Source organism: Erpetoichthys calabaricus, chromosome 1 (genome assembly GCF_900747795.2).
Source record: "Erpetoichthys calabaricus chromosome 1, fErpCal1.3, whole genome shotgun sequence".
Taxonomy (NCBI): Eukaryota; Metazoa; Chordata; class Cladistia; order Polypteriformes; family Polypteridae; genus Erpetoichthys; species Erpetoichthys calabaricus.
In genome coordinates, this window is record NC_041394.2 from 116,514,878 (window position 1) to 116,527,132 (window position 12,255).

General features: G+C 41.8%; 1 protein-coding gene across 1 annotated transcript in view; it reads left to right on the plus strand.

Moving 5' to 3' along the window:
* LOC114654852 (cystine/glutamate transporter-like) overlaps positions 1-12,255 on the plus strand; it is a 90,367-nt gene that overhangs the window by 50,567 nt on the left and 27,545 nt on the right. Inside the window, 2 exon segments of the mRNA XM_051923992.1 lie at positions 836-935; positions 12,036-12,080. Coding sequence (XP_051779952.1) covers positions 836-935; positions 12,036-12,080 — 145 coding nt within the window.

Here is a 12,255-nt window from a genome sequence, read left to right on the forward strand (position 1 = left end):
CCTAGCTCCCTAAAACACAGCACAATACATACAGCACCACAGCAAAATTCACAGTCCTTTCTTTCCTTCCAATTCACAGTTCTTCCGTCTCCACTCCTCCCTCCTGACTCTGGCTTCTGGAGTAGTGGCTGCTGGCTCTTTTTGTAAGGCACCCGGAGGTGCTCCAGGTGGTAATTGGCCTAATTAGGCTGCACTTCTGGGTGTGGCAGAAGTGCTGCAAGCAAGGGCTCAGTAGTTCTCCAGGTGCCCCCTGGCAGTGGCCATGTGCCCCAGCACGGTTGAGCTTTCATGCTCCCAATCCATGGCACTGCTATATGCCAGGGGGGCTGCCCTCTAGCGCTCCGCTGGATGCAATGGTCTAGATATGCTCTCTTCCCTGGACCTTCCATTATAGGGCTGTCTGTCACACATAATACATGATTTTTGTGATTCACAGCATCCAAATTGGCTTGGATTTAAAATATATGTACAGTATAAATCACAAAATCGCAATTGACATATATTAGTAAACAGAAGCTAATCGTTGGACACTTACAAAATCAAATGTTCCTTTCAGTTAAGACTCAGAACTTTTTGATTAGTCACCAGTTTCAAAATTTCTAATAGGTTTTTTTCTACTTTAGAGAAATGTGTGCTTTAACTAATCATGTAGCAACAAGGGTTCAGCCTCCATTAACCAAGGATGAAATATATTGAAAGTGTGCTGCAATTTGATTTCACTGATCTCTCCATCTTCTAGTCTACTTAATAATAATAATAACAATAATACATTTTATTTATATAGTGACTTCCCATTGTAGAATATTTGATCAGATTTGTATTTTTACCTTTACAGGGCACACTGAAAATTTCCACAAAGCTTTTGACAACAGTTCCTTGACACTGGACAAGTTACCACTGGCTTTTTATTCAGGATTATATGCCTATGCAGGATGGTAGGTGTCTTTTCTCTAGCCCTGTATTTATTTCTTTTTCTTACATAATTCCCGCTGGTAAATTCTTTCTTGAATATGTACAGTAGGCTTGGCGCAAATAGCTTTAAGATCCTTTGTGAAAAATCAACCAACATACATCACCTTGTATAAAGATATGTGCAGGATGTAGATAGATAGATAGATAGATAGATAGATAGATAGATAGATAGATAGATAGATAGATAGATAGATAGATAGATAGATAGATAGATAGATAGATAGATAGATAGATAGATAGATAGATAGATAGATAGATAGATAGATTAGTTTCAAGGGAAAATTTAGTTTCTACAGAAGCAAAAAAAATGTTTTTCTTTTTATTAAAAGGTAAGCAATTTAAAATAATAAAGCAAGCAACTAATGAATTTATTTAGTCAATAATTTTATAATTACACCCCTCAATCCCGATAAAAGGACAGAATTTCTTTACTAATTTGAACATTATTTTATCAAATTAGAGATGTAATACTTTTCTAAGTCATAGAAAAAAAAATAAAAGTAAAAATCCAGGATTTTATGAGCTCAAAAATTGCTCCAGCATAATTTTTACAAGGAGTTTGTAAAATGTTAATACATTTTGAATCTGGCAATTTACATGAGGGCTGATGTTTGTGAGAGGTTTAATGTTGTCCCTGTGTCTTGGTGGCTTTTCTCCTGGTAGAATTTGTGCATTCCAAAGATGTTTCTTGTTTTGCATTTGATGTTGCCAGGATAGGCTCTGACTAATCTTGACATTGCAATTAAAAATTAGGTTCAAGTGACCTTAGGTAGTTAATAGATGTTAAGCTAACTCACCATCTTCCTGGTTGTCCTAAATTGGTGACATTTTAAAGTTGGATGGAATTGAAATAATTCCAACTACAGATGCAAATAATATTATTAGCCCCCCCTAGTGTACATACACTCCCTGCCCCTATACATCATCCAGGCTGTAAATTTGGTTCGGATCTCAGCCATCCTTTAATTATTCAATCCTGTTATCGAATAATCCTTCTACTCCCCAAACTATCATTCTCTTTACTAACTTAACTAGACATATATTTTTATCCCTGGTGCTTCACCTTTCTGCTGTAAATACCAGTATGCTTTGTAGCGCTTTGACAGATCATATATGTATTGTCTAATATTGTCTAATATTAGCTCCTTCTTACGCAGCCTGGATCTTTTCAGGCCTATTGAAGTAGATTTGTTTTTAGATTCTCTTCTCCCACTGGAAGAGCTTAGGGAGTCTTTGGATTCTATAAGCAATGGAAAATCACCAAGCCCTATTCGAATTAGTTGTCTTTTTAACGATGAAGTCATCCATCACCTTAACAAAAACACACACTTTCATTAACCTAGCCTAATTACTCTCCAAGCAAAACAGGATAAAAATTTTCAAATCACTGCCCAATTCCTTTGATGAATGCAGTTACCAAACTGCTGGATAGACTTCTTTCCTGCTGCCTCAGAGTGGTTATTTACAAATTTGTCTACACAGATCAAAGTGGCTTTATCAGCTCCCATCATACCACGGATATTATTTATCACCTTCTCCATGCAGTAATGTATTACACCAACTGACTGAATGCAATAAATACACTGAGTCTATTACTATATAACATGAGTTCATGAAGTGCAGGTACATCTGAACTAAATGATACTGCAGCACTTTCACTCTGGCACTGTTTCATTCAAATGGTACCTTATAGATCTCCTTCACTATTATCCAATTCCTCTTCAAAAGCTGGTCAATAGTAGCTAGACTTATGGTGCTGATATTTTGAAACATCATTGTCTTAAATGACTTTCTCTTTTATGTTGTTCGGGCAGAGAGCATTGTCGTCCAGCACCATATTTATTATAGCAGTCTGCTGTTCAGCTGTAAATTTTGCCCATCTGCTTCCAGCATATGATCTTCTTTCTTCCCTGTGGTGTACAAAAATCAAATATTTTTCATGGTAGTTGAACGCTATACAAATGGAATATGCTGTACTAGCCAACCCGCGGCATAGCATACACCGCATAATTATGTATTGATGGGTGAACACTTCCTGAACGACACAGTTGTCCAAATGGCGTGGGTTTGAGGATACGACTGTGAGTGAATGAAAAGATAGACCTCTGGAGAGAGCAACATATAATTGTCCGTGACTGAAAGCGGGATCGTCTGTGACGAAGAAGGCCATGCTGGTGAAAGTTACTTCGTTGGTAGGGATAAGTGTCAGTACTTGTAAATTAAGGTGTAGCGAGTCTTCGTTGTTGACGCTTAATATAGCTTGCATACTGAGATGTTCCGGAGTCACAGTTGAGAAACACTTTTTTAATGTCTTTTAAGCACAAGGGAAAAAAATGAACATGTGAAACATCCGTAATGTAATAAGCCACCAAGAAAAGTAACATTGCAACAATGCTATCTATGACCCAATCGCTGTAAATGGAAGTGAAAACAAAATCAAGCCTGGTACATTCTTTAACTGCCTTGTGGCGCTGTAGTAGTGCTGCTGCTTTGCAGTAAGGAGACTGTGGAAGATTGTGGGTTCGCTTCCCGGTTCCTCCCTGGGTGGATAACGCTTTGAATACTGAGAACACAGCTATATCAATGTAACGAAGTATTAACAGGAAATTGTCTTCGTGTAATAGTAAAAGGCAAATTATCCGCGACAAACAAACTGTTTTACACGCTGCATACCAACCCGCGGCTTAGTATACGCCGCATAATCACGCCACTTTTTAAATGTTTTTTAAGCAGAGGGAAAAAAATGAACATTTGCAAAATCCGTAACGCTGCTTTCAGTAAGTACAATGCACACGCATTTAATTTGTCGGCCACTTTTTGCCAGTCGTCTTTTCTGGTTTGGGCTGCTTTTGCAGTGTTACCGCTTGTGCATATTAAATCTTGAAATCCTTCGAGTAACTAATTAACTAATTAGCACCCACCCACACGCACAGCTTGTGTGAAAAAAATGCCCCTGTTCTTTCATCATTTTGTTGCAGCCTATCAAGGACTATTTGATCATGTTTTCTAGACTCAATATACATTGGCTTTTCACTCAGCGCGGGGGGGCGCGCATTCATCTCGGATTATTACATCCAGGTAGACTAATCTGCTACATGGCTGCGTTTGAAAAACCGACTTATCCCGGATGAGTTTCACCGGCAGTAATGATTAGGAATCCGGTTGTAACAAAACACTGCAGCCATAGGGTTTCACCAGGACCAAGTTTGGGAAACACTGCTGAACACAGACGAAACTGACTCAGGTGAGGAGTTGGGGCGGGCAAAGTAGTTGCAGCTATTGATTATTCAGTGTTGTTTGCCTGGGTGTCTGGCCCTGTGCCATATTAATTGTCATCGCAAAGGCCAATCTAACAAGAAATTGTCTTCATGTAAAAATAAAAGGTAAATTATCCGCGACAAAGAAAAAACTGTTTTACACGCTGCATACCAACCCGGGTCGTAGTATACGCCGCATAATCATGCAGCTTTTTTAATGTTTTTTAAGCAGTGAAAAAAATGAACATTTGCAAAATCCGTAACGCTGCTTTCAGTAAGTACAATGCACACATGTTTAATTTGTCGGCCACTTTTTGCCAGCCGTCTTTTCTGGTTTGGGCTGCTTTTGCAGTGTTACCGCTTGTGCATATTAAATCTTGAAATCCTTTGAGTAACTAATTAACTAACTAACATCCACCCACACACACACACAGCTTGTGTGAAAAAAATGCGCCCGTACTTTCATAATTTTGTTGCAGCCTATCAAAGACTTACTGATCATGTTTTCTAGACTCAATATACATTGGCTTTTTACTCAGCGCGGGCGCGCGCATTCATCTCGGATGATTAGATCCAGCTAAACTAATGTACTACACGGCTGCGTTTGAAAAACCGACTTATCCCGGATGAGTTTCACCGGCATTAATGATTAGGGTTCTGGTTGGAACAAAACCCTGCAGCCACAGGGGTTCACCAGGACCGAGTTTGGGAAACACTGCTGAACACAGACGAAACTGACTCAGGTGAGGAGTTGGGGCGGGCAAAGTAGTTGCAGCTATTGATTATTCAGTGTTGTTTGCCTGGGTGTCTGATCTGCTCGATGGGGTCAGAAATAAAAGGAAAACAATGTGAAGGCAATGTCACAGGTGATCCTGTGGTATAGCGGGTCCACAGCTCCCCTTCAAAAGGACATTTTTAAATAAATAATCATCGCACTCACAGCGTAGCGAGGGGCGTGGAAGTGTGGCTGAAACAGTTTCCAGGTGGAGTCGTGCTGCGGGCATTTCTCCTCTGTGCAGTGTGCAAGCGAATGAGGAGAGAGAGAAAGCCGGTATGTTAGAGTGAGCGAGAGCAGGCTCGAAGGCAATGTGTTCCTGTGGTATAGCGGGTCCATAGCTCCCCTTCAAAAGGCCATTTTTAATCAGGCAACTGACAGTAGTGGAGTCAGGCACAGAGAAGGTCAGCTGCTGAACGAGCGTCTCGACTGTTGCAGGGCCTGCATTGGTGAAGCAGGTGAGACACTAATGAAAAAGAGGCACAGGGCTTATTGGTTTTTAACGGCTGCTTCCTTCATTGTGTTTTAACCTCAGTTTTAAAGGATTGTTTTAAGGATCCCATGGGATACCCCTCACAAACTGTTTTAGACGCTGCATACAGCGATTCACATCCGCGAGAAACATGCCTCTATGAACAGTCAACGTGGGTCAGAGATGCATGTGGACTCTAGCACAGACAAACATAAATGACAGCGTGTTTTCCGAAGCGTCGCGTCCAAGTTGGTGGGCGTGGCTCTGCGAGTTGTCGTCATATCCAATGGTCTTAGAGTTGGTGGGCGTGGCTGTCTTACGTGCTTTCCATGGGTGTCTACTTGTCGGCGGCTTAATGAATTATGTATATAGATGTATATCATTTGAAGTATGTGGTAGACTATACTGTAATTCTTTAAATGCTCTGTGGTAACACTAATTCTTAACTATTCTCCCTCCTGAAGGCACTTATAATTAATCCAACTGTTGATCTGCTCAGATTATTTGAAACCCACATTCCTGCTTCTCCAATGCTTCAGCCCATGGTTAATTACATTGTCAAAAATTGTTGACATTATTTCATTTGATATATATCTATATTTGATGACCCCTTCCAGCTCTTCCACCTCACATTTGCACCCCATACCTCTACACCTAACAGCTTAATTTCTTACTCCTTCTGTTACTCCTTCTCCTTCCATCATATTTGATCGAAGTGACTGACCTGTTGTGCTCCTTTATGTGTGACTTCATAATGAACCGCAAATCCACAGCTTTATACAACTGCATTCTCACAGTGAGTAAACAATCTTTAACATCTGCAAAATATTATTCTATGTTGAAACCATCACAAGAGGACCTGAAACAAATAACTCTCAAGTGAAATCTGTACTCTGTGCTGTCATTTGTATAAAATATTTTGTAAATTTTATTTTCCATGTGAGTTTTATGAAAAGTGAAGAGAATTCTGTATAGTGAATCAGAACTCATACGGGTTTCAATGGATGCATTGTACTAGTGCTTACAATATTATAGTTAGGTACGTTTTCAAATTTTAGTTCCATAACATGTTATTGAAAAATATACTAAACCTTTGCCTTTGACCAGTGATAACAATATAATCCATTTGAGATGTAATGAATATCCCATCAAGTATGACTCAATTGCTGGTGATAGAGTATGAAGGGATACATTTGTAGGAGCCATGGTTCAATGAGTGAGGTCAAGTGTTTGACTTGAGATGTAGATCTCAGAAAAGGAGTTCAATTTTGTGTTCATCTAGTTTAGTTTCCTGAAATCCATGTATTTATGATTGTCAATTGCCAAGGCACATTTTGGAGACATCTTCATTAAGAGGTGAGTATTGTCAGTATACAAATGGAACGTGATGTCAGGATATTGAATTAGGCTCCAGTGACAACAGATGTGAACCAACCACTGACATTGATAGTCATAACCAAGATGGAATAGGGCAAGGAAAGGCATGCAATAGCAAGTAAGGTATTGATGTGGAATTTTGCCTTAATATAGCTGCTTTATAGTGCCCCAAAAGTTCAGCCTTATTTATATGTGGATAGCTGCTTTAGGCAAGGAGACTTACTAGTTCAGCATCTTCTTCTTCTTCTTTGATCCCTAGCTGGCGTAGGGTCTGGATCGGCTCCTAAGCCCATACGCTGCTGTGGGTGCCAATGGTTGTCGGATCTCCTTCACAACTCGTTTCCATGTATGACGATCGTTGGCGATTGTTCTGGCCTCGTCGAGATTTATTCTGTGATTTCTGATGTCATCTTCGACCTGTTTTAACCATGTTTTCATCGGTGCCGTTCGTTGGATTCGCCACTGGGTGGGTCGTTCACGCCAGAGGAGTTGGTGTGGTAGTCGGCTCGCGTCCATTTGACATACATGGCCAAACCATCGCAGTCGACGTGTTTGAATTTGTTCCTCGATTGGCGGTTGGTTGTCACATCTCCGTCGGATGTCCTCATTTCGAAGGCGGTCTCGGAGTGATACTCGTAATATCTGCCGGAGGCAACGCATCTGGCAAACTTCGAGTTTGTTGAGGTCCGCCTTGAGCACCGTCCACGTTTCGGATCCATAGAGTAGAATCGGCAGGATCAGCGTCCGGAAAAGGCGGATTTTGCTCGGAACGGAAATATTAGTTCGCTTCCACAAGCACCACTTTAGAGAAGCGAATGCTGTGGTTGCTTGACCTATTCGACTGTGGATCTCCGCCGTGGACGTGACTTTCTTCTGTTCGATCAGTGAGCCAAGGTATTTGAACTGCTGAACTTGCTGTATTTGGATGCTGTCGAGGTGGACATTTGCAGGCGATCCATCTGTTGTCAGCACCTTCGTCTTTTCAATGTTTATCTTCAATCCATATGACTGGGCGGCGCGGGCGATCTTGTAGAGAGCGTCCGTGGCTTTGGCGTCATCCTCAGCCAGCACACTGCTGTCATCTGCAAACATTAGATCTGTCACAGTGCCATTTTCATCGAACTGGACTCCGCGTCTGCCCTCGAAGACTTTCCTCATAATGGCATCGAGTACGATGTTGAAGAGCAGCGGTGAGGCGACGTCTCCCTGGCGAACTCCAGTGCGAATGGCGAGTTCAGTCGACAGCTCGTTTCGGATGCGTATTTGGCTCGATGATCCGTTGTAATTGTCCCGCAGTAGCTTGATGACTTTTGGTGGGATGTGCTCGGTCTCCAGCGTCATCCAAAGTGCTGGCCAATCGATGCAGTCGAACGCGGATCGAAAGTCAACAAAGACGATGACCGTCTGTTTCCCACATCGAATTCGCTCTTCCATAACCTGGCGAAGGCTGAATATCTGGTCACAGCAACCGCGGCGAGGCCTGAAGCTGGCTTGCTCCTCGCAGCTTGTTTGTTCGCGATGCTTCTGCAGGCGTGATTGGATTACTTTCATGAAGACTTTTCCAACAATCGAGAGCAGACTGATGCCACGGTAGTTTTGGCATTCTCGGTTGTTGCCTTTCGTGAAGTTTGGGATAATGATGGCCTTCTTCCACGTTCTTGGAATCGTCTCTGTACGCCAAATATTTTGCAGAAGCAGGTGCACTCGTTGGAGGAGAACATCGCCGCCAGCCTTGATCGATTCCGCGGTGATCGCATCCACACCAGGCACTTTACCATTTTTCAAAGTCCGGATGGCCATCTTCACCTCCGCCAGGGTCGGTTCATCATCGGACATTGGGGTCTCTGGTGCCTCGATGAGTGGCGGCTCTGCTAGTGGTCCTTGTGGCGGGTCGTGGTTGTACAGTGTCTCGAAGAACTCCTTCCAACGCTGTAACCGCTCAGTCAATGATCGTACGAAGGTGCCATCGGCTTTTCGGATGTTATCGTTTGTTGATTTGGTTTTTCCACTCAGGCGTCAGAGCGTTCGATAAATCGTGTGGTACTCGTGCTTTGAGGCCGCTTCTTCCAAGTCGGCCGCTACTTGGTTCCAGTAAGCCTCGCATCGACCAGCTTTACACTTTTTCGTTCAGCTACCATATCGAGGCATTCTTCGGATATCCACGGCTGTGTTCGGTGGCGTGTGGGAGGACATAGTTCTTTGGCGCTTTCCATGATGGCGTCCGAAACTTGTTGCTCTTCAACGCTGACGTCTTTGGATGGCACCAATGCTGCGAAACGGTTGGATAACCGCCTTGCGGGCGGGATCTGACAAGCATTTCCAGTCAAGTTTTGCCGATAGGCGCGATTTGCATTTGGCTCTTTGCAGTCGAAGTTTGACCATGGCGCGCACAAGATAGAGGTCTGATCCACAGTCCGGGCCACGCATCGAACGGACATCCTTAAGTGATGATCGGAAACGGGAGTTGATCAGGATGTAGTCCAACAATTGCTGAGTCGTTGCTCGATGGATTTCGCCATGTGAGTTGATGCTTCTTTGGATGTTGAAATTGGGTGTTTCCGATGATAAATTTGTTGGTGTTGGCGAAGGACAAGAGGCGCAAACCGTTGTTATTGATTACACCATGTCCAAAACGACCCATCGTGCTCTCCCACCCAGTCCGATTGGCGCCAATGTGGGCATTGAAATCTCCAGCCAGTATAATTAATTCGGTCTGTGGGATCGAATCCAACGTGTGTTGTAGTTGGTTGTAGAAATCGTCCTTGGCCAGGTCTGGGTTTGTCTCGGTTGGTGCGTAGATGGTGACGAGGTGGGTTTTGATGGTGCCCTTGATGGTGAGCACTACAAGATGATTAGAGATCGGCTGGTATGCAACGACGCTATTGATTGCGTGATGGGCAACCATGAATCTGACTCCTGCTTCTCGCTTTTCTCCACCCGAGTAGTAGAGTACCATCTGGTCGTCGATGAGTGGTGGTTTGACGACCATCTGCCCTGATCCTGTGAGTCGTAGTTCAGATAAAGCTGCGATGTCGATTTTGCAGCTCAGCAGTTCTTTGGCAATGATTTCTTTTTGGCCGACGTGATGACCAGTTCGAACGTTCCATGCGGCGATTCGTATTTCCATTTTTGGCGTGATGATCTTTCGGTTTCTTCGGCCAGTAGCCCATTTTTCACCAGCATCCTGGTTCCCCAGTACTGGCGCATCAGCTGCCCCGGATGCGGTAGCATTAAACGAAGAATTTGATTTGGAACTGACCATTGGTTTCGTGCCTGTTTTCCCTGGTTTCCCGGTTCTGGTCACTTCGGCAGGGCGACCACCTTCCTCCTTTTTCAGCCGGCAGATCAAACAGTTAAGCTACGTCTGTGCCAATTGCCAAAGCAGGTGCCCACTCACCATGCTGATTTTATTACTGAAGGTCTCCCTCCTCAGCTACTAACCCCTGTGGGAATATTGCGATCACTCACACCAGGTGCTCTTAACAATATTCCTGGACCCAATCAAACAGTATAAAACCAATATAATTATAAAGCAAAATTAATAAAAGTGATGGTAGCAAAAGTAGGAAATATATTTGAAAAGAGACATAAAAGGTTAGGAAATGTATTTAAAAAAGTCTTATTAAAAATACTTATGCAGAAAATACAGGTGATGGAAGATGAGTCTTTAAAGGTATGAATTCAGTTTCAGATTATTGTTCAATCTGCAGTGGTCTTGCCAGTTTCTTTGGGTTCTGCTTTCTTTTGTTGTTTTCCCTTCTCTGCTCTCCTTATTCTTCTCTCTCTCTTTTTTTTTTTTGCTCAGCATGCATCCCAAACTTGAAGGCCTACTTCACTTCAAAGTAACAATGATTATCAGGCTGTTAGTTTATTTGTATCTTAATTACTTTAGGTCTAACAAATTACAAAAAGTAATTGTTACCATCTATTTTCTTTTTTAAGATTCTAAAAGATACAAGGTTCAAGTCAGTAAAGATACAAAATTTAAAATCAGTCTATACCATTTTTTTAAATATAGACAAGAGTGTGTTTAAAATGGATTTAGAGTCCAGAGGTTACAAGTTTAGGGAGGCTCTGTTTAAATAAAGTCAAAAGGTCCAGGTTTTCTAATTTCTAACTGTTTACTCAGTTGTTCTTATTGCTGGCATGTTAATCAATGTTAGTTCTATGATATTTCATCTAGGCTACAGATTTAGTTTTGAATTGTAAACTTCTTAGTTCATATTTGTAAGTTTCTAATGTAATGGTGTCCAAAACATGCAGTGTATTCAATAAATAATTATCCATAAAAGTAGTACTCTATTGAAGGATAAAATATTGTGAACATGGTCACCTCTGTTGGTACCCACTGGGACCTTCTGAGCCCGCTACCCTATCCTGCCACCTGCTTTAGCATCTGCAGGTCATTCAAGCCCACAATAGCACCTGAGCTTCAGCTCAGCAATAGTGATCAATCCATGGAGTACCATTCCCCTCGCTCCATCGTGGGGCATCCCTGACCGCCTTGACGCAATTGCACTGCCACCTGCCTGATTCTGTTCTCGTTTCATGTTTCTTCGCCTTGATTTTTCTTTCCTTTTTTTCTCTTTTACTGAAACCTTTTACATATTTTATGAGTGCAGGTGCACTAAATGATCCACAGAGTCCCAATTAGGAATAGTTCAGCCAATTGGTTCATTCCCAAATTAAGTGCTCTGCGCTTGAGCCACATTATTTTTGAAAATATCCTGCACCCACTCTGATCCACAATGGACCGCGGCCACACATATGTTTGCAGTATCCAAAACTCATGTATATGTATCTAAAATATTGTTAAATAAACTCAAGGAAATGTACAAAACTATTGGATTGTGTTTTTAAAATGAACATCTGCTTCCACCCTCATTCACTGGTCAAGAGTCCTATCTTAAGTTCTATTGTATGGAAAGCTTGGTTATCTCAGTTTTCTGTTAAAACACAAGATTACAAATTTTTCTCAGTCATCACTACAAACATTTTGGGGAAAATAACAAATAATAAAAATAATCCTTTTTCGGTGTTGGATTCCATTAATAGTATAGCATTCTAAAATGAATTCTGGTTGACAAGCTCCACTGTGTCTTGCCTGGCATGCACCTTAGATCTGAAGGCAATCTTGGATCTTACTATTACACAGTAATGAAATTCTGCTTTCTTTCAACAGGCATGTACTGAATTATGTCACAGAAGAAATCATCGATTCCAAAAGGTACTGAGATTCTGCCTCTTATGTACAAAATAGATTTTATGAAGAGATTATAATGAGGATGTGAGTAATAGTACATAACAAATAGAGGATCGAGTGGAAACAATCTTTTTGTCAGAGTCCAGAAAGAGAATTAATGGTGGCCTATTTAAACAATAATGAATTGTATTTACAAGTA